This window comes from Brachyistius frenatus, unplaced genomic scaffold (assembly GCF_029030835.1).
Source record: "Brachyistius frenatus isolate BFR_SWC_R1_liver_20210118 unplaced genomic scaffold, ASM2903083v1 Contig_2, whole genome shotgun sequence".
Lineage (NCBI taxonomy): Eukaryota > Metazoa > Chordata > Actinopteri > Embiotocidae > Brachyistius > Brachyistius frenatus.
In genome coordinates this window covers 9,393,548-9,419,316 of record NW_027210601.1, presented here as the reverse complement: position 1 = coordinate 9,419,316, position 25,769 = coordinate 9,393,548, and the positions used below count along the sequence as shown (strand labels likewise).

The window sequence follows — 25,769 nt, the reverse complement described above, 5'->3', positions numbered from 1 at the left end:
AAAGGGTTATTCACAACCTGTCATCTTAAAAGTTCTTCCCAGTAATAAGCAATAACTGATATACAGTATAGCCTAAAATGTTGAGTTGTTTATCAACCACTGATAAAGCCATAAGGTACAGTTCTCTTGTTAGAAAGTAACCTAAAAAAAACAACAACAACAACAACAACAACAACAACAACAACGTACGTGTGTGGTTCGTTATTGGAGGGACGGGAAAGCAAATCCACGCACCCCCTCCACCCATCTCACGGTGACAGATGATGACTTCATTCGGTTGGTGGTCCCGAACTCAGAAACCAGTGGCTGCGGATGAAAGTCTTGGCTGCGAAACAGTAAGAGGAAGCAGCGACATCAGGAGTAGGTCAAAATGTAATAATTATCATGGTTTACATAATTATGTGGCACGATGTGATGAGGATTTAGATTTAGACCGTGGAGGAGGAGGAGGAGAAGGAGGAGGAGGAGGAGGAGCAGACGAGCGCCGTGGTATCTTCCTGAACGCAAGCGCACATCCAGCTGTCGCGGAGATGTGAGGAGGAGTGCTGGTGGTGAAGGTGTGTCGGTCACTGCCGTCGCTCAGCTGGCTCCCCACCCTGTCTCCTCCCCCCTCAGTGCGTGTGTGTGTGAGAGAGAGAGAGAGAGAGAGAGAGAGAGAGTTTCCTGTGCTTCTTGGCGCGCGGTCGCCGTTCGTTCACTTCACACGATGGCGCGCCTGTGTCAGCGTGCAACGCTGTCGTCTCGGGAGCTCCGCTGCTTTCACGAGAACTGAGACATTCAAAAGTGTCACCATGGCTGAATTTGGAGAGAACACGAGCGCCGTCGGTCCACCGGTTGCTGGCTGGAAAGCTGCGTCAGGGGGAGCCGGAACGGACCCGGAGACGCACCGAGGAGAGCCCGTGACAAACGGAAACTACAGCGTGTCAGACACAGCCAAGAGGGTCCAAAACGAATCCCCGACATGGGAGAGCACGGGTCCAGATTCAGCTATCAAACCAATCCCTCGACGCAGCAGTCTGATCAAGGTAGGCCATTATTTCCCATCACTAGAACACCACTCATGTAGCTTTAATAATATCAGAAAGACTTTTGAAACGAATTCAAATGCATGCAAAACTGTTGCAAGTCCCGAATAGACCTCAACATCCTGCAGTTATGCCACATAAGATAAATGTGACATAAAGTATGTGGTTATTTGTACAGCAACTCTACAAACACTGCAGCACTTGATGTCAAGAGAAGTTAAAACACCATAAAATAAAGTCAGTAAAACATTGCTTCATGTCTTGCAGCTGGAATTGGTGACTTATTTCTCTCTCTCACACACACACACACACACACACACACACACACACACACACACACACACACACACTAATCAAACTGCTACCTGAAATTAAACTGTTAATTCGTGGTGACACTGCCCTCTGTTAACTTCCTCTCCATCTGTGTCAAACAGCAGGTTAATCAGTCACCTCCTCTTGCCTCATGTGTCAGTGCTGTTGAAAATGTTTTGAGTGGCGCCATTTTTGTGCCTCAACATGTACTACAGGTCACACGGTCACATTTGAGAGATGACAGTGAGTTTGTCACACGTTTAGGAGCCAAGCTTTGCCTTCTGCAACCAGGAATCAGTATCCAACCTCAGCATTACTCACGATTTCAGAGATTTTACGCGTGTGTCACACAGGGTTGATATGTGCTGGCAAGGTTTTGTGTCAGCTTCAGTACAGCAGGCAATGTCACTTATTAGCAGGGTGTCAGTTCGAGAGGAGGAGGAACTAATCAGTGAAACCACCTGCCGTAGTCTTTGATTAAAATGAGAAATTACATTCACTCCACCCTCTGTGGGCTCACAGTTGAACGCTCTTGTCCAATTAACCCCACTGCTGAGCTCACATGTGAGCAAATGGCAAGTTTATTTCTAGAAAACAGGTGACACGGATATCGTAACTGTTCACAATTCCAGCTTTGCGATATCAATAAACATCTAATCAATACACACTCCCCCATTTTGTCCTTTTATGGTTTCAGCCTCCAGGCATGTGGGAGGTCTTATTGATCTTGAGTTGGTGCTTGTCTTCAGAGCTCCTGCCTGCAAAGACATGATTATTCAAACATGCCATCGTGTGAGTGTGATTGGCTCCTACTCAAAAACACGGGAAGCCAGCCTGTTGGCCAATTTCCTTGTACGGTTCATGTCGCAATATTGCTATCAGGTCAGGAGCAGTTGGTGTTGACAAGTTGCTTTCTTCCTCTGTGGCTTTCTCTTTCACTGGAACACACAAACAGACCAATGTTTCTTACCTCCTTGCCCACACACAGGCCTGCCGCTGTCTTTCTTCTGTTAGTTTGGAGAGTGCAGCCAGCTCCACACAGAGGATTTAAAAACTGTCTGTTTGTTCTGGCGTCTCATTCTGGGTCAGAACTGGCGTTGAAAGGCTGCTGGCGAGGGCGGTGCCTAATACACAGTGCCATGTTTGATGTGTGATGTTTAATGGCTCAGACCGTCACTCTCACCCTGCTTCTACTTTAAAGAGTGGTGATGCGGGTCATGGTGGGAACACACACTGCACACGTCACGTGCTTCCTTTGATTAGAAGCAGAAATTAGCGACGGTGATGTGGTGTTCTGTTTGACTATTGTTCAGTGGAAACATTTAGTCAAGAAGTGCCCAACGAACAATGGAGCACAGCAGTGCACATGCGTCTGTGCTGTCACCACAAATGTGCTTGTGTTTTGAATCATAAACTCCCGAAGATCTGGATTGATGAGGCTCAGTCTGAGAGCAATGGGGTAATGAATACAGATCTGACAGCATTGCAGCATGTTTTTCTGTTTGCCCGGCAAAACTGCCCCTATGGTCAAACTCAGCATTCCAGACAATAGGAGTCTGGGAGGTATGTAAGCAGATAAACAGGAAACATCACATTCCAGACCAGTTTTAACAGGAGTCAGGGATTCATGTCCAGTCTGCATGCTTGTCTGTGTGTGTGTGTGTGTGTGTGTGTGTGTGTGTGTGTGTTTACTTCGGCCGAGTTAATGAGCGTACCATAATTGTATTTCATCAGTATGTACTTCATGCAGTCCGCTGTCCTCTCATTTATCATTTATACCGTCTGGTTCTGATGTGCATGAAGGAGATGCAGGATCACCTGTGCCACTGAGTTTATGTTTGTTTCCAGTTCATCTCGATGTAGATAATCATCAGGTACTCTTTTTCTCGATCTCTTACTTTCAAAGCGCACACACACACACACACACACACACACACACACACACACACACACACACACACACACACACACACACACACACACACACTTGCACAGACCTGCCTTCTAGTAAAATGCAGCTGAGCACAACAAATATCTGCTTTCCAGTTCTCTCATTATTCCTGCCAACATAGAAAAAGAACACTCAGAAAAGATATTGGTGGTGCATTTTTATGTGTGTATATTTCTGTCATGTGAAAACCACATTATCTCCAAAATCTCAATCATTTACTAAACCAAGAAACACAATTCAGTTTTACATAAGCCAGAGGGGTTAGTAGTTCATGTAGGCATTACAGACCGTAATACATACACTTATCTGGAATAATTTGTTGTTAACGGATATGGTCCTGTCTTGCTTAGCGATAGATGAGAAGATTGATACCACTTGCATATCTCTCCATTTATGACACTTGATCCTATATATAGACTGAAAGCAGACAGAAACAGTGAGTGGTTTTAATCTTCTTCTCTTAACGATACACAAAAAAACGTAAGCGTTCCCAAAATCTCAAACAATGCCTTTATACAGAAGATGCATATACTTGTTTGTGTTTTGTCGCCACATTAGTATGCGTGTCTAATGGGTGTACGTCTGTATTTTGGGTGTCATTGTGTGTATTTTTCAGACTGAGGGAGCAGCGTTAGCCGGAGGCGCTAGCACACAGCTGGGGAGGATAGTTACTTGAGTCAGAGCAGCCCTGAGCACCTCCTGCAGTTCAAAACAACATCTTTGGTCTGCTCTAAACCACTGTTAGACTGCACTGGCATCGTCCTGCACAGCGCAGCGTGTGGACGGGACCAACCTTCTCACTGGTTGTAATGGAGCCACAGAAAATACTTTGTTTTCAGAGCTACTGGAGCACCGAGGCTGAGCTGGCGACTGAATCGCTCCACATATACACTCTACATTCATAATCTACATCCACCCTTGAATGCACAGCGATATGTGTGCGTGTGCGTTAGTTAGTGAGCCTCAGCAACATCACCACAGAGGCATGTGGAAACCCCGCTCGGCGCTTTGAACACGACGTACGCGCTCGCAGTTGTGGCCCGACTCAAGTCCCCAACCGCCTGTTCTTGGTTTTAGTCTCCCTGCTGTCTTCGGTAAATACATCCGTGACGTTTGTCAGCTGAATTTGCGGTTAGCCCTCTGACGAGATTGACCTTTTTCAAGTTAATCTTTTACTTGTTTCATTTTGTGTGGCGTGTTTTTGATTGCGCTCAGTTTGGTGTGCGTGTGTGCACACGGGACTTCAAAGGTTTGAAGCGTGAAAGAGCATCTGCTGCTCTGCTTGCAACAAGGGCAGGGGTTTATCGTCAGAGTGAGCAGTTGCATTACTGTAAACGCTCACCACGTTTCCTTTTGAACCTTATTCTCATGCATACATCGAGTGGCTGACCAAATGACTGGACCACAGAGGGCTTCGTCTGCTCTATTTATCGCCCATGTCCTGGCTTCTGAGGCAGCCACAGTCATGCAAACCCCACGCGATCATGACATACTTGATTAGCTTGCAATAATGCATGAGAAGTTTTCCTGTTTAGCGCAGCAACTAAATTATATTAATAATTCATTCTGAAAAAAAAAAAAGAAGAATTTGAACTACTGAATAATTGTTAATACAAAATTACAAAACATTGTCATGGCAGCTTCCCAGAGGTGACATTTTTATATTCCTCATTTCAGCTGACCAGTAAAACTCCCAAGTTCACATTTTCATGTCAACTAAATGGTATAAAACATCAACAATCCTTAAATTTAAGAAACAAGAATCAGTGAGAAGATGAACTAAACAAAGATGGCTGACACGTTAAACCCTGTGCCTGCTAAACAAGGCATGACAGCATTATTATTGGGAGCCTGTTAGTATTTACCGCTGTTCAGCCGCACAGAGTTACAAGAATGGCTGTAAACTCTGAATGTGTTGGCTGATTTCTTATTTTTATTTTTTAGAAATATTTGCAATTAATTTTTGTTCGATAGCCTAATAAATTGTTTGACTTATTGTTTCGGTTTCAGCACTGATAAAAGATTGTAATGGACGATGTGATGGTGCAGAAAAGCTTTGAGGCAGTCTGGTGCTTTCTTCATTATATTCTGTGAGGAAATTATTTTAGTTTGTTTGTAACTTGATTAACGCGTGTTTCGGTCAGTATCATCAGTGAGAGAGAACAGGTTACAGCATTGTAAAGCATCACTACTGTTGCTATGGTAACAGTACAATAACCTCTACCTTATGCACTGATTTAGATTCGGCTGGAACTATGTTGTCATTGAGTGTCTGAAGCGGGTGATCAGCTTAATTAACTCACGTGAGCTATGAAACCCACCATATTTTTGAAGTGATTAATTTCTCTCAATGTTTCAGTGTGAACTGTTGCATATGGTGCAGTTCCTCACGTTCTTTTCGAAGGCCGTTGTTGCGCACACCATACATCATCTCACCTCTCACAGTAAATCACCCTCCTAAAGCCTGCTGGTGGTGTTGTGCTCCAGGGTGAGAGGCTCTTGGAATAAACTCTGCCATTAAGCATCCATCATCTGCTGTCAAACACACAAGGCCACCACAGGCAAGACTGTTCACACTCCATACTAATTTCCACTCCTCTATTCTTTATTTTTTTCTCACCTCACAATCATCTTCCTTTCCGTCTCTGTCTTAATGAACGGATCAAAGACATTGCCCACTAATGGCCTACATCTTCATTCAGGTGATTCTGAGAAGCGGTAATTAGTGATACAAGCTTGTTGTATCCATTTAAACATACGCTCTCATACATCATGCCATGCATCCATTCAAGCTGGCTAATGAAGACCATGCTGGTGCCTACAGGAGAATACCAAACCAAGAGACTCTGTAATTGTCCGCACTAAAAAATACACAGCAGAAAGCCAAAGAGCATCTTTATTTCTCTTCATGCTTCCTTCTACTCCAGCTCATTTTCTTTCTATTTTGTTTATCTCTTTCCTCTTTCTTCTCTTAAGTTTGAACTTCCTGTGATGTCTCTATCATCCTCTGTGTCCTACTCTGATGGCTGCATCTGATGTGTTCTGCCACCCAGTCGCTCCCGATACTCTCACTCTCCATCCATCCCAACATTTGTCCATCTGTTCAATCAGTGTGTATGTCCTAACAGGGACATCAGTAATCTCACAATCATTCAAATTCATCCGCAGTAATCTTTTGTCTATTTCCAACAAATGAAAAGTTGCGGATGCAAATGTCAATTTGAAAACCAAATTTTTTTTCATTGTTTAGACATTATTTATTTATTTTAGCTTAGAGCTGCTCCAATCAATATTTTGATATTAACAATAGTCAAATCGTGCCATGCCATGTGAAACCGGTTACTAGAAATGACAATTTATAACCCAACTCAGCATTGTAAGAACATTACAAGGAGCACTTTAGTGTCTTTCAGCTAATTGTTTTGGTTTTATAGTCTAAAATTAACTGGAAATGTTTGCATTCTCACCACTCTTATTGTATCAGAGCCATTTTTGGCTCCACCAAGAAATTGTTTTCAAGAAATCTATTCATCTATTCAGTACCAATGTTAGCCACTACCCAGTGAACGTAGAAGAGTGTTTTAGCAGCTAAAAAGTCAGAGATTTCAATCAGGTGTTGGTAGAAAAGGAGTTTGAATATTGGCCTTACATTCTTCAAGTGCATCTAAAAATGAGTGCTAATGTTGCTCCTCATTGGCTGGATGTGGAAATAAGCAGGTTTGCTAACACTATTGCCACATCAGTTTTTACAAAAGATGCAGTTTTAACATTCACAGTTCGTTTATGCCGCCACCCAAACATTTTTTAAATGGAGGTTTAAGCCTAAAATACCTGATACCATATCAAGAATTCTGCATTTCACACATTTCTTTCAGTTTTTCCTTTCTTTTCTGTTACTTCACTCCCCTTTCGGTGAAGCCACAGGAAACTCTGTGACGGGCTGACAGGCTGCTTCCTGTTTTGAAGTGCAGTGGTGGTTTTGGAGACTCATCTTGCTCTATTTAAGAAAACAAAATAGATCCTATGTGACACAGAGACACAGTACAGAGATTAAGTAAAAATGTTGTCTTATCAGGTGGACGGAGGCCGTACTTGTTATATTTTTCCTGTTTGTTTATGTATACGTGTGCAGCTATTTTAATCTGACAGTGTGTGTCACTTTTCATACAAAAATTAATACATTTGCGTTTTATTCAGGTGTTTATCCACTCGCTGGTTAACGTATGCACTCTCCTTTTATCTTGTCAGGATCATTTATTCAGGGTCCACAGTGACGTCGGTGTTGTTTGGTTGTGTGTTTAAACTCTGTCCCTCCTTCGATCAGTAATTTATGTTGTAAGCTAACGGAGGTGAACAAGCAGGACAGCCTCCACACGAGCCAATTAAATCCCCACAGCTGAACATGCCTCGAAAACAATCCTGGTGTTTCCCCTGCTTGTGCTCAACATACGAGCTTCATTAGTTTTTAAGAGAACATACCCATTGCTTCAGTATGATTTGTGTCTGTTGCTTTGTTTGTTAATCAGGGATGACGTGTTTGTTACTTGTCACAGTGCACAAACGTCATCGAAGACCCTGGAATTTATGTGAACTACTTAACTGGGTAATATGTGCACAGCGACGGGTGCTAAAACAGCCACAGAGGGACCATTACCGGCAATGCTACACACACACACAGGAAGAGATATAGATTGGCGCGAGCATTCATCTGCTGCGCCTGTCACTGCGCTGCATGAAAGACAAAGGAAATGATCGCCTAGTACCGTGCAGTACTGTCGAAATGTTTATCTGTGTTTGTGTGTGCTGCGCCTCATTCTGGCTCACTGGGGAATTTCCCATGAGCTTTTCAAAATATTTCAAAATACAATATATTTATGAGAGAATCTTGATTTGATTTTTGATTTTTTTTTCTTCCTGCTGGCGGGGAGGAGATCCATCCGAGTCTTTCTATTTGAAGTATAGTTAAATTCAGAGGTGTTGCTGAAGCACTCCGCAGGGGGGACGTTTTTAATGAGAACACAAATCAATTAACTTAAGTTTTATAGCGCTAATGGGTTGCTTTTTTTGTAATATCTTTTTTAAGGGGCTAAAACTATTAGAGTTCCTCCTGCACTTTTCAGAGTAAAATTGGAAAGGGTCTTGTACACGCCCCCTCTCACTCCCTTCATCGTACCCTACGGTACCAGGGGGTATTTTTAGAGCACTCCCCCATAACGCTGGCTCTAATAAACTTCTTGCTATTGGAACCACTTCTCTATCCTAATGAGGCGATTGATTCTTTTAGGATTTGTGATGGTTAGGCTTCCTTCCCAGGGAAACATTTTCATCCTCTCTGAATTGTGCTTCCCCTTCCTCTTTCACGCGTTCATTCATTTTCTTTAGATGAAACGCAGCTCCCATCTTTTATTCTCTTTCTCTCTCTAATCTCCTTTTGCCTTTCATATCCCTCAGATTTCTTTCACATGAAGGGTTTCCCCCTTTCCTCTCATTAAAGACACAAGTGCTCTTCAGGTTCATATGAAGTCTTGTTTGAATGACATCAGAGTTATGCTGATGAGGAGCGGTTAATCAGCCACCAATCAGTATTCATGGTTATTCATTTTAAACGTGAAATTAAACATCAGCTGGTGATCAATTGTTTCAATTCTTAAATACTCAAAACCAATGCTGAGACGCAAAGTATGAACTTTGTTGCTGCCCAAAAAGCAACAGAAAGGAGAATTTGATTCCCCACCTATAAAAGAATATATGCCCCAATTTTGCTTTGATTTATTCACAATGTAAAAAAAATGTCAGAAAAAAAATCATCAACTGTGGCTTTATATTTTTTGTCTTTTAGATTTTATCTCCCTGTTTGTGGTGTACATTGTTGAGTATGTGGGCGTTTGCGTTGTCGTTCACTCCCATTAGGATTAAATCAACTGTAATTATGTTATCCTACCTTAGATTAGCCTCATTTCATTAAGACTAATATATCCATAATTAAATAAGTTTGCCCACATATATGCTCTTATCTGTTAGTATAAGGGGCTCTGTGGGGGTGACATCTGATTGGTCAATAAATCAGATGGTGATGCTCAGATAAACTGATTGGGTCTGTCAGTGTCGTTGTCAGGGTCAGAATTAGAATGCTGCTGCCCGCTGCCTCTGTCTAGTCAGGTATGATTAATGGTGTAATGTTGAAGGGCAAGGGCAAGCAAAGGCTTTCAGCATGGTATCAGGAAAAACATTAACAGATTGGGAGGAGGAGGCTCTACTTGTAGACCAAATAATCTGTGTTTGTGTATGGTTATATAAACTGATATGCCTTTTAATCCTTTGAGATCCATTCTGAACTGGAAAAATGTTTGTCATGCTTAAGCAAAGAATACCCTTCAGAGGGTTCACTGTCTGCCTGTCTCTGTTCTATCTCATTTTTCTTCGTCTTATTCCTCCTCCTCCTCCTCTCTTTATCTGTCCCATCCCTGCCTCCCTCCCTCTTTCCCTCCCTCCTTCTCAGGATGGATCACGTGCTGGTCGGGAGAGGAAGAAGACGGTGTCCTTCAGCAGCAGTCTGTCTGAGAAGAAGATTAGCAGTGCAGCTGACTGTATCCACTCCATGGTGGGTCAGCTACTGTGTGACCCTTTACATAAAATATAAGCTTTACATACCTGTACATGAAATATTGAATGTGCCGTGCATCAGAAGTTCCTGGCAGATCAAAGAGTTTTGAGCATGTCAAACATTCAGCAGAGGCCGGTCGGAAGTGAAGTGGACTGTGCTCTTCGCTGAGAGTCGGTGGGTGACGACTTCATTCGCATCTCTTTTGCAGGTTGAGGGGAGCGAGTTAAAGAAAATCCGACCCAACTCGCGTGTTTACCAGCGTTACTACCTTCTGGATGCAGGCCTGCAGGCTTTGTGCTGGGAGCCCTCCAAGAAGGACTCCGACAAAGCTCGGATCTCCCTCACCTCAATACGTGAGGTCAGTGTCCAGGAAAAAAAGCTTTTCTAAATCAAGCCTCCTTAACGTTTGCTTTATGAGTCTTTTAGACTAAAGCAGTGGAAATATGTACAACCCTGAGCCATACTGCATGGAGGAGAACAGTCAATTGTTTTTATTGTATCTGACGTGGTTCTTTTGCATCTCTTCCGGTTTTAAATTCTAGGTACGGACGGGCCGTAACACCGAAACCTTCCGCACCAGTGGAGTTTATGAGCAAATTTCAGAGGACTGTGCATTCTCCATCATCTATGGAGAGATTTATGAAAGCTTGGACCTGGTGGCTAACTCTGCAGAAGTGGCTAATATTTGGGTTACTGGTCTGAGGTATGACACAGCAAAAAAAAACTGGGAGCACTCTCAGACTGTACACTTGAAAATTATTATATGTTCCAGAAACACATTACACCCAATTTTAATGTTAAGAATCTTCTAATCCTTAGTCCCTTTTTGACATTTTATCAGCAGCACATTATAGAAAAAAATGTATGCCGTCAGTATAAGAAAAAAGGATTACCAAATTTAAATATTCAGGAGTAATTCTCTGTAGTAAAGTATTGTAATTCAAACTATTGTACTGTTGTTTTGACGATTTAGTCGGCAGGACTTCAAATATGTATTAAAAAATTAATTTGAAATCTGCCTCATTGTAAGTAAAAAGTTTGGTTATACAAATTGTCAACATATTGAGAAACTGGTTCCTAAGTGTGTAAAAGTAATCTTAGGACACTTTCCATAGTGAGGTTGAGACCTTACAACATTATAGAGAGAAACTCAGCAATTTAGCAATTCCCACATGAGCGACAGTTGGAAAGAAAAACTCAGGAACCTCAGACTGAACCAGACTCAGAGGGACGCGGCCATCTGCCTGGACAGCAGTGCCAGAGGGCTTAAAATTTACATACACTGTATTTCCTCATTGTTTAAGTCAGGTCAGTTTTTTTTAGCAGGACATAACAGTCTTCACAAGAGTTCACGAAGGTGAACAAGCAAGGACAGAGATTTCATTTGTGGTTGAACTCAGGTTTGGTCATGCAGGGAAGGTTAAACAAATCTGGCTAATCTGTGTCGCTCTTTCATGTGAGTCCAACAATATACACTGTGCTTCTTTCCGTGTAATGATTATACTGAGATGAACAGTGAGATTTTGTCGGTTTGATTTCTCTGTATAGCCCTTTGAGTCTCCTTTGTAATGAAGGTCCGTGCCAGTAAACGTGATTTGACTTTAAACTGCTGCAGATATTGTACTTTTTATTTCGGGCACAGTGCAAAATGCCTGAAATGAAAATGTTTGTAATGCCAGTAGTGTAACAAAAGTATTCTGTCCTATTGCATCGGCCTGATCCATTCTTCTCTCGCCTGCTTCTAGGTATCTGATGCAGTACGGGAAACATGCCCTGGACATGCTGGCCAGCAGTCAGGACAGCCTTCGTCTTGGCTGGCTGGAGCAGTTGTTCTCCTCTGCTGCTGATGTGGACAGGAAGGACGATCTCGACGAAGGGATTCGCTTGCAGTCAGCTACAAAGCTGATACAAAGCGTGAACCCTGGAGTGAGCAGCAGCAAAGTGGAGCACAGGTTTAAAGAGCTTCAGAGAGTCAGGGAGAGGATGCACGGACTCACAATAGATAATGGATCTGGATTTAAAGACCACTGCGAACACAAAAAGCCAACAGGAAGAAATGAGCGAGTCACCAAGCAGGAGTTCATCGAGGTCTTCCACGACTTTTGCACACGTCCAGAGATCTACTTTCTATTGGTGCAGTTCTCCAGCAACAAGGAGTTCCTGGACACCAAAGACCTGATGAGGTTCATCGAGGCTGAGCAGGGCATGGCTCAAGTGGGTAACACAAATGAAGCACACATACATTCACTGTCTGTAATTACAACTCTAATCTCTTCTTCATCTCTTGATCCTCTTCTCTCTGCCTCTAGGTGAGTGAGGAAACCAGCCTAAAACTCATCCAATCCCATGAGCCATCAGAGGAGGGACGACAGCAGGGATACCTGTCATTGGACGGCTTCACCAGCTACCTCACTTCAGCAGAGTGCCACCTCTTTGACCGGGACCATGACATCGTTTGCCAGGACATGTCCCAGCCTTTGTCTCACTACTACATCAACTCCTCCCACAACACCTACCTCATCGAGGACCAGTTTCGAGGCCCCTCTGATATCTCCGGTTACATCCGCGCCCTCAAGATGGGTTGCCGATGTGTGGAGGTGGACATTTGGGACGGCCCCGATGAGGAGCCAGTGGTGTGTACCGGACACACCCTCTCCCCACCACTGGCCCTGCATTGTGTGTTAGAAGCAATCGGAAGGTTCGCATTTGTGGCATCAGATTATCCGTTAATTCTGTGTATTGAAAACCACTGTTCACCTCGACAGCAGAAAGTCATACTGCAACATCTGGTGAGGATATTTGGGAAGAAGCTGCACACAGATCTCCCAGACGAAGGGGCTGCGTACTTACCATCGCCGCATGCCCTAAGGCATCGAATCCTACTAAAGGGTAAAAGGTTGCCCGGTTCTGATGAAGAGGACGGGGAGGTAAGTGAGGAGGATGAGGGAGCAGAGGTGTGTCAAAGGATGAAAGCAGCTAATAGTGGAGGGGCTGTGTCTGGAGGAAGCGAGAAGGACATGGTGCAGAAAAGTGTCTCCCATACGGCCATCGTTCAATCTAATCCTCCTCATCCTCCTCTCAAACGCTTCCAGCTGCTGAAGGAGCTCTCTGACCTTGTAACTCTTTGCCACTCCGTCTGCTTTGTGGACTTCCAAACATCATCCAAAAGCCAAAAACCTTGGGAGCTGTGTTCCATCCATGAGTCTTTGGCTGTGTGTCTTGCTGGTGAGAGCCCACGGGACTTTGTCAACCACAACAAGCATTTCCTGTCACGCGTGTACCCCAGCCCTATGCGCATTGACTCAAGCAACATGAACCCCCAGGACCTGTGGAAGTGCGGCTGCCAGATTGTGTCGATGAATTTTCAGACGGCAGGACTGATGATGGACCTGAACACAGCCTGGTTTCGGCAGAATGGGAGCTGCGGTTACGTCCTGCGGCCAGACATCATGCGGCAGGAGGTGTCTTATTTCTGCGCTGACACCAGAGACACGGTGCCTGGAGTGTCTCCACAGCTGCTCCACGTGAAGGTGAAGAAATGTGTCCACAGTGATTGACACAAGCTTTATTCTTCTGAGACTTTCTCAGAACTTGGTTTTTTTTCATCATCATTCCTTGGGTAATAATAACATCCAGGAATCTGGCAAAATGGCTAATAAGAAGTCAGACCATCTTATAAGTTTAAAACAAACCACTAGGTTAACCAGACTTGCAAATTAAGTTAACTGGTGGTTTGTTTAGAACCAGTTTAATCATTAAAATGCTCATTTCATAGCCTGCTTCAATTCTTTGTCATGATGTCACAGAGTTCTTGGATTCCAGCAGTTATTTGGATGAGAACAATATCATAACTGATTAATTTAATGGACAAAACTTCAAAACATGTCTTAAGATGTGTTAAATTGGACTAATGCTCAACAGTGCATTAATAGCAGCGCTCTTTCTCCAGGTGATTAGCGGTCAGAACCTGCCCAAACCAAGAGGTTCTGGAGCCAAAGGGGATGTGGTGGACCCGTATGTGTACGTGGAGATTCACGGCATCCCCGCTGACTGCACGGAGCGACGCACCAGGACTGTAACCCAGAACGGGGACAATCCCGTCTTCGATGAGAGCTTTGAGTTCCAGATCAACTTGCCTGAGCTTGCCATGGTTAGATTCGTTGTGCTGGACGACGACTTCATTGGGGATGAATTCATAGGTCAGTGGGTTTAAGGGTTTTAAATGGAAACACACACAACTCGCAGACAGTGATTTTTATCGTTGTACATTTCAAACGCATTGATCTAAAACGTGATATCTCTTCCACTGCAGGCCAGTATACTATACCGCTAGAGTGCCTGCAGCCTGGCTACCGACATGTGCCCCTCCAGTCTCTCACGGGGGAGGAGCTTCCACACGCCAAGCTGTTCGTCCACGTGGCCATCACTAATCGGAGAGGAGGGGGGAAGCCTCACAAAAGGGGTCTCTCAGTACGAAAGGCCCGAAAGGGGCGGGACTACACAGCTCTGAGAGACTTAGGAGTTCGGGTCGTGGATGACGTTTTCAAGATGGCTGCTCCTCTGCTGAGAGAAGCCACTGACCTAAAAGGAAACATGCAGGTGAGGAATAGTTCAACTGAATATTTAGCTTGTTAGCCCTTGGTATTCTTAACTGACGCCGTATGTGATAACGGGATGTTTTGTTTATAATAAACACAGTCCTGTTTTTTATAATCATCCAGTTTCAAACAAAAGGCACAACTAATATTTAGCCCAGTAGGAATAATACATAATCGGGATTGGAGCGCTAAAATATTTTGAAAGTTAAATCTCTTGTCTTTGATTCTATCAATTAATTGATGACAGAAAATTGACCAAATTTGAGATCATTTTTTATATATTTATTTATATTCAAGAACATTTACTTTTTCCGGCTTCTCAAATATGATGATCTGCTGCTTTTTTTTTCTCCTTTTAAATTGAATATGTTTGGGGCTGTGGATTGAAATAACGCATTTGAAGATGTAACCTTGGATTCTGCGAAATTTTATTGGATTTAGATTTCTCACTATTTTATGATGAACAGCAATTAATTAGAAAAAAACAAAAAAAAGGATCAACAGATTAGCCAACAATTACAAGAATATTTTTTTTCACCCATAGATAGTGAGCCTCGCGTCCGTGTGAATATATGCGCCTTGGTACGCTCTGTAGGGGATCATGTGCAGTCGCTGCAGCCTACTTGGGGTAGACTTCATGTTAGTTTTGAAGTGATTGGAGCAGCTTTAACAAATCAGTATGCGCAGAGATTCTACCACTGCTGCAACCGCTGCAACTACATTTAGAAAACAACGCTCAAAGTCAACATACCCACCGACACTGGTTGCTGATTGGTCAGCCCTTCAGAGTGGCTGAGTAAACGTTAATCAGAGCTGCATTTCAAGACTGTAATCAAAGTGAGGAAAATGAAAGCTGCGAGCCACAGTCTGGCAGCACCAGGCTAATAGGTAGTAGGAGGTGACAGGAATATTATGACCTGTTGTTCATGAGTAAATGGATTCATATTTTACCAATGATGGTTATGTGCACAGGTGAAAAACCACAAAAGTCCAAACTGGCAATAGTGATGGATTTCTTAATTTTCTTTTTTTTCTTTATTATTAATAGCTGAACTAACCTTTATAGGCCAGGCAGCAGTTTGGCCTGCGGGTGGTTGTGTCCACCTGCAGCAGTAAAACAGTAATTAAGTGGTTTGTTCTGTCTGTGTGGCGAGACTTTTGTTATCCACATCCCTGGATTTCTTCCATTACCCTCTGAACTACTACCACAACACAACTGCAGGAGAGCGGTCAATAGCCGAAGGAGAGGACAAATAGCTTTATTGCAGGAGTCGCCTGTGGTTACCTGTGTGACAGCGAGTGAGAGTGAATCAAGTGGAGACAGAGTGGAGAAGAGCTTTCACAAATTTTATGTTTAACTCTGTCCTGTATATTCATCAGGCCAAGAAAATTGAAAAGAGAAACTGGGTTCACATCTAATTCTGCTGATCTGGTTTAATTGATCTCCTTTTTTTTTTTTTTTTTTTAACAGAACTCAGTAGCAGTGTTCAGGGAGCTGTGTGGGGTGTCGGCGGTGGCGAACCTCATGCAGTGCGTTCTGGCTCTGAGCTCCAGAGTGTCGGGACCAGAGGGGACGCCTTTGCTACTGTTTGACCTCCGGGACCACTACCCCACTCTGGAGCCACAGGGGCCCTTGCCTGATGTCCTTCGCCGAGTCGTCTCTACATATGAAATGGTGAGGAAGGAAGAGACGTGACAGTTAATGCTCTTGTTGTTTTGTGCCAGATAAGGGAGCGTACACGGTTCATCAATCTGAAATTCATCGAAAGGAAGGAAAGACCGAACCGCAGCAACAAATCAGTCAGTCACCTCCCATCTGCTTGACCTAACAATGAAACGCCCCCTCCCAAACAAAAGCTTCCTTTTTAGCCAGTATGTCCTGAAGCACAAAGTGAGCTCTCATTGTTATGTAGCGTGCGACGTCCCCATTTGTTCTGGCCGTAACAAGTCTCGTAAACACATCAGCACCGTCCTCACCTTGGCCTCAAACCACTCTGTGTTTCCACCCAAAATAGACCGGCGACTTTCATTGACCAAGGAGAGAGTTATTTAACAGATTTAATTTATGTAATGATGTCTAAAAATACATTCAGCCATCGAAGAAACACTCCCCCATGGAAATAAACACAAAGGGAGAAAGAGGATGGGAAAAAAAAAGAGGGGCAGACGGGTCAATTGGTCTGTTAGTCAACTCTTGAACCGCTCAATAAGGCGGCGTGAATGAAAGTGTTTGAGTGGGTTTGGGTTGCTCGGCTCGTGTCGTAACTGCAATTTCAGTGTTTGGTTCTGTCCTTGCTTTCATATCTCACTTTCATTATATTTCCCCTTGGTCTCTGTTTCTTTCAGCGTCCTCCCCATTCAACCTTTTACTCATTAATCTCCTTCAGTTACCGCCTCCTCTATTTTCCCCTCTGGGTCTATAGTCCGACTGTGGCTGTCCGACTGAAGTGGGTTTGGTACAGCTGTGAAGCAGCACTCGGTGGTTTGGTAGCCTGCCTTGCCATTTGTCGCTGTGGTGAAGAACATTTCGCCCTTTTTTTTTTTTTTCACAATCTGTCTGTCTGCTGCAATATTTTTTTTAAATTGATATTTGCCCAAAGTGCATGTGTTCATGTTTCATATTAGATATTCCCCAAGAATCTCTTGGGCAGCATGATGGACAGTCAGAATGAATTGTCAATTTAGCAACACTATCCAGAGAGCATATGCAATGTGTGTATGTGCAGAGGGAATGAGAGAAGGGGGGCATTCAGGTTTTCAACCAGAAACAGACTGTAGTGGAGATGAATGAGTCTGTTTCTAGTCTTACTCTGTTATGATTAAGGTTTTGGCGTATAATCCATGACACTTCAATTTAACTACAGTTATTCGTCACTGCCGTGCATCAAGCATCTGCACAGACCTGTCACTGTCTGTTTCTGCATTAGCGTGTAAATGTGCATTTGCTTGTATCTCTGCGTGTGCATGTTCAGCCACTTCCGTTTCCAGCTGAGCGGATCAGAGTTGAAAAGCTCACGCTGGTGCTGAATACCATTAGCATAGATTTGAATGCTGTTCGGCTAAATGGATTCCACACCTCAATCCTGATGCCTGCAGGGAGAGGCAAACAGCACAGACAGGAAATGGATGGGGATGGGGATGAGTGTGTGTGTGTGTGTGTGTGTGTGTGCGTGTGCGTGTGTGTGTGTGTGTGTGTGTGTGTGTGTGTGTGTACACGTGTGTCTTATTGAACTGACTCTGGTCATAGTGTACTGTAGTTAATCCCTTATTTGTTGAACAGCCTCTTTTTCCCCCACAGAGGGATCGAGTCCCTGCAGGGTTTGTGAAGGGAGGTGCAGAATTAATCAGGCAAAAGCTCCTCATGTCCCCCGTGTTTGTGTACGTGGTCATTACTTTAAAAGAGCTCACATTAGTCTCTGGGTGCCCTCGTATGCATAAATCTGTGTATATGTATTTGCCTACAGTGTGAACTCCAATCCATATTTACAACCAACATATGCAGAACAGAATAGTTCTTTATATTTATAGCAGACAATAAAACAGTTTGCATGTTTGCTTAACAGTGTGATTTATGCACCAAAAACAAGGTGGCAGAACAAGCTAGGGGTTTATGCACTACAACTGTGTGTGTGTGTGTGTGTGTGTGTGTGTGTGTGTGTGTGTGTGTGTGTGTGTGTGTGTGTGTGTGTGTGTGTGTGTGTGTGTGTGTGTGTGTGTGTGTGTGTGTGTGTGTGTGTGTTTCATGCTAATAGATGTTTACCTGTCTGCAGATGGTCCAGGCGAGCCGAGCAGTGATCGAGCTCTCCGATGGAATCTATGACAGGATCCTGCATATACAGACAACGGGTGAGTAGGCGTGTGTGTGTGTGTGTGTGTGTGTGTGTGTGTGTGTGTGTGTGTGTGTGTGTGTGTGTGTGTGTGTGTGTGTGTGTGTGTGTGTGTGTGTGTGTGTGTGCTCGCTAGTGTGTATATGAAATGCTGCTTCGTAGAGTGTGTGTTATGATGTGTGTATAATGAGTCTAAATCAGGAAATGCCCATTGTGATAATTCCCACACAGGCTCTTCAACAGGGCTATATATGAACTGCAGTTTGTTTTTTTGTCATTAGTGCCTCCTCTCCTCTCCTCTCCTCTCCTCTCCTCTCCTCTCCTCTCCTCTCCTCTCCTCTCCTCTCCTCTCCTCTCCTCTCCTCTCCTCTCCTCTCCTCTCCTCTCCTCTCCCCTCCCTTCTCCTCTCCTCCTCATTCTTTTCCTTTTTCCTCCTCCGTTTTTCCTCTTTCGTCTCCCACCATATTTTTTCCAGTTCCATCTCCTGCAGACATCTGCCTAATCACCACTGTTAAACAAGGTTAGATTAGGCTATTTCACTGGCCTGGTTATCTGTATGTTTTGGCTGGTGGAGGTTTAAATTGGCACAACTCCCATCGTCAATCATCCTTCTGTCTCTTAAGAGAAGGGCACAATATCTGACTCGCTGATATCATTTCTGTGATCTTTGGCAGAGGTTTGTTTACTTCAGCAGGGCCCTATGGGTCCTCTGACATTGGTCAGCCAGACTGTTGTCATGGTGGCAATAAACAGCCCCTCAAACACACACACATTACCCACATCACGTCCCTCACCCCAGTTCAGTCTGGCTGTAACCCAGGAGATGGTATGATTGACATTCAGAAGTGCTAACCAGCGGCTTGGTGCAAAAGAATGGAAAACATTCACATTAGTATATACACTATATATGAGTCTCTACATGCTGGATTTAAATAGCTGAAGTTACAGATGTCATATGTTCACACAAAAGTTTTTCAAAGGAACTCCTGGGACATTTATCCAAGCATCTGTTTCATAAGAGTGTCGTGGGTTGACGTGAAATTGTCAGCTTTTCCAATTCCCGACTTTGAGAAAAGTGTGACTAGAAAGGCATAAATGAAGGAGAACTGGAGATAAAGCTGAAGTGAAATATTTCGAGAGGAAGATGATGGTTCAACTTTGGCCACTACAGTGAGCAAGAGAATATTTGACGGAGATAAATGGTGTTTACAAATTTGCAGACCGCTCCACTCTGCTGCCAGACGACTCATTGCATTGTCCTCTGCTGGACATAATTTGAGGTTTTCTGGAGCCACGGCTTCACTCAGTGATCAAACGCTGCATGACACATTCATCCGTTTTGCAAGCAGGACTGCAGCGGAGGACACTTGCTGCTGAGATACTGCGTTACCTCCTTATACTCTTATTTTGGAGATTTTCTTTCATGTGTGATCACATGTAAATAGAGTGAGATTGGAAAGTTCGATAGTGTAGCTGTTGGCCCGGTACCTCCATCTGATAAAGACCTGCTGCAGAACCCGAGGCCTGATCTCGAGAACAGAGCTCTTCCTGTGTGTACAGAGTAAAGACGGTGATCAGGTGATCCCAAAGTCGGAGGTCCACCTCCCAGGCTGGGAAGAGGGGGATGGCAGCAGGAAGGCAAAAATGGGTCACTCGGAGGGTGCCACGGGACGGGTGGTGGCAAAGATGGATGTCTGGAAGTTACATCAGGGCAGAGAGATGAAACGGAGAACGAGACCGTGGGAAGATGAATGGTAGTGAGGGATAGCTTGAAGCAACGCTGCGAGGAAGACAAGAACACCAAGGGAGAACCGAGAGCGAAAGCACTTCTGTGTCACCTCGTAGCACAGTTGCAGCAAGGTAAAAAAATGGAGGTCAGCAAACGCACGATCAGATCTTCAGGGGTTCTTAAGTTGCTCTGTTTCTTTTCAGTGGCACGTCTTTCCAGAAATGTCCTCAACCTTTAGGGCTTCTGCACAGAATCGTGTCAACAGGTTTTATTGAGAGTAACTTTGGGTAAAAAAATAGATCCAGTAAAAACTGATCACAGTTAATCTGTGCCTCATCCAGACTGAGACTGTTTCAGGAGAGAAATGTTGCTGTTTGTCAATGCTGCTATCAGCACAAATAATCCATTCATCATCTGAGACATGGTTTAAAATCAGTACTGCAACAATTTTTAAGGCCATATCAATATTTCTGAGGTCATAACAACTGCTAACAAAATATCAGCAAACATTCGCACCTCTTTACGTCTTTTACCGTCTTGAAATTCCCCCACACGTACAAACTAAAAGTAAAACCTGACTAAATGAGAGCACAAACATATTGATGCTTCCACACATGTACAGGGTACAAGGCCTCACTGAGTTGTTTGCTGAGCAGGAAAAGCTATGTGAATCATATTCTGTGGCCATCACACCCACCAGATCTCAATGCAACTGAGCACCGGTGGGAGACTACGCTCTCCTCCACCTTCATAAAAAACAAACACCAAACAAGGGAAGAACGCTGTTTGTCCTTCCGGTATGTAGAGGTTTACACACTTGGAAGATCTTTGCCAACAACGCCTTTGATAGCAAAACTTACTAAGAGCCTTTCTGGTCATTTGGGTGAGCTTGCCCTTTAATAACGTCAGCTGATCAGCTGCTTTTCCCCGGGCCCCCGGGCCTGCACAGTGCTGAGACACACATATGGAAGCGTAGATTTCACACTCGATGAGATGCTCCGAGCTAAATTGTTTCTTAATGACATTGAACTGGAAGGCAGATCTTTTCCATCTGAACTGTGAGCAGGTCACATAGAGGACAGGAAGTGACAGTGACGTAATACCTACTCCATCCTGATTCGCTGGCCCTCAAGGTTGTTTTGGCCTCTGGGTCGGGACCCTGTTTCTGTGTGTGTTTGTCCATGTATTCACGCTGTCCCAGTATTGGCTTGAAAATATGGTTCCCTCCCCTGTCTTCGCTTGGTTTCACAGGGAAATAGACACACACACACACACACACACACACACACACACACACACACACACACACACACACACACACACACACACACTACGCTGACACGTAGGCTTTGAGTTGCCTAGCAACCGTGTGGTAAAGGTTATTATTCAGGCAATTTATGTAGGTGTGTGTGAATGTGGAGCAGTGACAACGTATGTGTGTGCAGGTGTGTCCATATTTGCTGATGTTTAGTGACAGAGGAATAATGTGCGAGGAATTAGTAAACTAAACTTGCACCCAATCTGTTTACTCGTCTGTTTACTCGTGTGTGTGTGTGTGTGTGTGTGTGTGTGTGTGCGTGTGCGTGAGCGTGCGCATGCGCGTGCGGTCCACAACTTGGCATGATTTAACGTCTGGGCTTGTGTTGATGGCTCACAGTGATGTGTGTCCCATGTTAACCCACTTCCGGGTTTCCATGGTAACAGTGGGACAGTGGCCCGGGGCGGCCAGAGCAAGCCACACACACAACACAACTCATTGCACAGATTCTCACTTGCCGCTGGCCTCAGTCCTATGATGCTGTCTCGCTTTCTCTCTGTGTCTGTCTCCATCATCTCTCAGATATTCCATCCACTCTTCACATCATTCCTTTGCATTTTTGATCACTTACTCTTTGAGTAAACAGGGTTTTGAGTTCCTCCCCACATGTCTCCAGTGTGAGGTTTGTACAGATCCACTCTCGACCCCAGTCCCCATGAAGTAAGATGAACTCAAAGTGTACCGACAGATCTGCGCCTCAAGTGAAGGTCCGTCGAGACGGGAGATGGACAGAATCTCCTGGGTGGTGGCGGAGGACACGTGAAGCTGGAAGATGGAAACTGATCGTCGTCACGAAACTCGGGCTCAAAGATCATGGGGCAAATGTGATGACATCAGGATTTGTTAAACGTAGGGACATTGGTAGCAGGGGAATGCAGGAGCGCCTGAGAAGATAAGCGTGGGAAGAAATAGCAGAGGTTAAACCACCGAGAAATAAAGGCAAAAGGTGACAGACAAAATCTGCCTCATTAAACTTTGTCCGCAGTGTCCTCTCTCGAAAGCCGAAGCGAGCCAGACTCTTCTGATGCAGTGAATACCGGACCGGACACTTTGTGCTGAGACAGCTTGACATTCAGATTGTTCGTACGTGGATGATTCTGAATGTTGCAGGATGAGTGGTTCGCTCTGTTATTTTATGAACAGTGTTTACTGATCACACACGAACAGCAGCAAGAGTGCTGCATGAGAATCACCTCCAGTTCACTCTGCAAAGTACAGAGATATCGTTCCCCCGGTTTTGCCGCTGTGGCTTTATGGAGATATATTTGAATAACATTTTTCCTGAGTGACACACTTCCTGAGGTGTGGTTTAGACTATTCACTGTTGTGTCTGTGGTGCTGATAGTAGTCAAGTCGTGCGGTGCGGGCTTTAACACCATCTTAAATGTGGCTGCATCAGAAAGTCTTATTATATATGCACAATATAAAATTGTGCGTCATTTTGAATGCAGCTCTGTGTGGGAATGGGAGAAGACCAGAAGCCATTGTATCGATGGAGCTCGACATTTTTCATTTCAAACCCTGAAAACAAACAGTATATTGAGGATATTTCATTGTCACAATAACTATAAGTTGAGCTAAATGCTAACATGCTCACAGTAGCGATGGTGCCAGTCTACCAGACCATTGTCACCATCCACTAGCCATGTTAGTACGGTGACATTTGTGAACGAGCATGCCGCACAACCATCGACTGTGTATAAAAGTCGACGTAGCTTCCGGGTCTAAAAAGAGGCCTACGCGGAAAGTGCCTCAAACTGCAATACCACCAACGGCCACTAGGGGTTAAATCCAAAAAGGCTCTGGCTCCATCGGCTCCCATTCAATTTGTCTCAATACAAAGTCAATAAGTCATAATGCTGTCATTCGCTAAAAGTCACTCCTTCTTGTTGGTTTTCTTGCGGTCCGTCTGAAAATAATCCCGTTGTTAATTAGATATTAGGCCTCAAAATGTGGTACTTTTGGGGGCGTGTCTGATTGATAGACAGGCCTGTGGTGCAGACAGTTTCCACAATAGGTGGAAGTGTCCTCCTGTAGTGTCCTTGGCTTCCCAATCAGATTAAGTCAGATTCGCTGCTCGCTCCTCTCCCCAGCTTGTCTATATATGGCCACTTGTGTCTCCGAAATACCAAGATGATGACGGCCAAAAATCAAAGTCGAGGCTTCATAGCGGCTGTTCACAAACCAATGGGTGACGTCAGTGTTGGTTGCTGCTTGAGTACAACTGAATTATATGAAAATGTCATTAACCATTGAACTGAAACTTTTACTTGCAAGATGAAAAGTCAATGTCTCGTCTGTGATTAGAAATTATTACATTTGCTCAGGACGTTTCCCAGAAATGCTTTTTTTTTTAAATTATTTAATTTTTTTTTTTTTTAATTAGAAAACAATTGTCACTTCACATAAGAATAGTTAACCAATTAGCCAGTTTTGTCCCCCAAAATTTACATCATGATTTTTCCATTCAACAGTACGTGTTCTGTTGAGTGTCTGATCTGTTGTGGCTGTTTTTTTTGTTGTTGTTGTTTGTTTTACCTGATAGCCATGGAGTTTCATGAAAAACTGCAAAGCCTGGCGACCAGAGAGGGGCTGAAAGGTTGCAAGGTCAGTCGAGCGCTGGAGAGTTTCAGCTGGAACATCACCATCCTTAAGGTCAGCAACACATACACTCATACTCTCTACAAACCCAAATAGCCTCAAGGGTTAGACCATTAGAACATGTTCGGGGGCCTCCAGCTGGTTGCTCATCTCTCTCCTTCAACCCTTTGTCCCCTGCATCCTCCCTCTCACTTCGTACCCCCCCCCCCCACACACACACACACACACACCTCTTCTCTGCCACCCAGGGCCAGGCTGACCTGCTGAAACACGCTAAGGCTGAAGTGCAGGAGAACATGAAGCAGGTGCACGACGCCGCTCTGACCGGAAACCTCACCAAGGAGGGCGTTGGACTGAGAAGAGTCCGCTCCCAAACACGCCGAGGCCAGGATGAGAAGCACGCCACGAGCACCAAAGGACCTTCGGCATAGCAAGCAGAAGACCCAATCAAGTGAAAGAGAACAAATCACACACCGTAGCTGCTGTTAAAAAAAATAAATATATATATATATATATATATTTTCATGTCATCAGTGTGTTCCACTGTCTTAGTCTGCCACAGTGGAAAACTCTCATAGCGCTATGGGACATTATTAGAGCAAGTAAGCAGATTCCAAGGAAGGAGGGACGGAAGAGTTGATGAATGTAAAAGTCTTCAAAACGCAGCCACCGTTGACCAAGCGGTCGCCGAACACACTCGAGAGCTGTAGAAATCAAAGCACTGCTGAGAGGAGAGATGAATGTAGGTAGATGTGAAGCCATGGTTCAGCTGTTGGTACTGTATGAAACTGTAAATACACCAAATGTTTATTATTGACTTTTTATGTGCAATGTTGTTGAGGTTTGAGACCTGGGATGACCGAGAACTCAGCCAAAACCTTTAAAAAAAAAAAGAAAAAAAAGAACCGCCTCCACATGACAAGGTCAAGTAAGGACTCGGGTTGCAGAACGTTTTACCTGCGAGTTCAAAGCAACGAACGTTGTCGATGGGTCTGTGGATGTTTGAGGTCTTCTGCCATTTCTTCGTGGACCCGTGCAGCCTCTTTATGTCTCTCTCCAGCTTATTTCTATTAAAGCTGTTTGCTGCTCTTCATCCAACCACCAATTCACCTACTAATATAATGTCTTGCATACAGTATGCTATATTTTTGTATTTTCCTGAAACCCTTGTGCCAATTAAACCACGGTTAACCTGCCATAACGATCAACCCCACAAGTGTAAACCTCTCTGTAGAACTAACACTGTTATGTTCAAAGTGCTTACTTTGTGTGCAAAACACTGTACAGTATTTTAATATGTAATTCTACCCTTTTGCTGTAAAGAATATTTTACATAAGTTATTGATCCTATATATACATATACATACATACATATATATATATATATATATATACATGCATATATATACAATATACATACATATATATATATATATATACATATACACGCATACACATACATATATATATATATCTATATGTGTATATATAAATATATACATATATATCATTGGTGCAGTAGATGAGAGCTGTGTAACAGGTTCCAGTTCACGATTACCTTCCTCAACCATCAGGATGGAAATAAACTAGTTTTTAAATGAGTGATGTGTCTTACTCTTTACTTTGATGTGCAGCCATTCATCGTGACATATGACACACAGTTCTGCTGAGATGACAGCTGGGGACGCTCGTCTGCTGTATGTGGGAAACAGACCTACGGTGCTGCTGAAATATGCACTGGATAAAAGGCTAATCAGCCTCCATCTGTAGCTGCGCTGCTCTGGGGTGGAGAGATTGTGATTGA

At 43.9% G+C, this 25,769-nt stretch overlaps 1 protein-coding gene across 1 annotated transcript; it reads left to right on the top strand.

Annotated features, from left to right (window-relative positions):
- The first annotated feature begins 663 nt into the window (after positions 1-663).
- On the top strand, positions 664-25,566 carry LOC138620967 (inactive phospholipase C-like protein 2). Its single transcript, XM_069698660.1, has 12 exons — positions 664-1,025; positions 9,788-9,889; positions 10,101-10,250; positions 10,435-10,595; positions 11,638-12,106; positions 12,202-13,422; positions 13,842-14,091; positions 14,205-14,491; positions 15,962-16,165; positions 18,261-18,336; positions 23,910-24,019; positions 24,214-25,566. Exons 1-12 carry the CDS (start codon positions 792-794, stop codon positions 24,394-24,396), a joined length of 3,447 nt encoding a protein of 1,148 aa, XP_069554761.1. The 5' UTR covers positions 664-791; the 3' UTR covers positions 24,397-25,566.
- Positions 25,567-25,769: the final 203 nt, after the last annotated feature.

Excerpts from the sequence above, each read along its gene's own strand:
- LOC138620967 (XM_069698660.1), top strand. The coding sequence starts at position 792 with ATGGCTGAATTTGGAGAGAACACGAGCGCCGTCGGTCCACCGGTTGCT. Across the intron at positions 1,026-9,787 it reads GACGCAGCAGTCTGATCAAG|GATGGATCACGTGCTGGTCG; the intron begins GTAGGCCATTAT and ends CCTCCTTCTCAG. Across the intron at positions 12,107-12,201 it reads CTGAGCAGGGCATGGCTCAA|GTGAGTGAGGAAACCAGCCT; the intron begins GTGGGTAACACA and ends CTCTGCCTCTAG.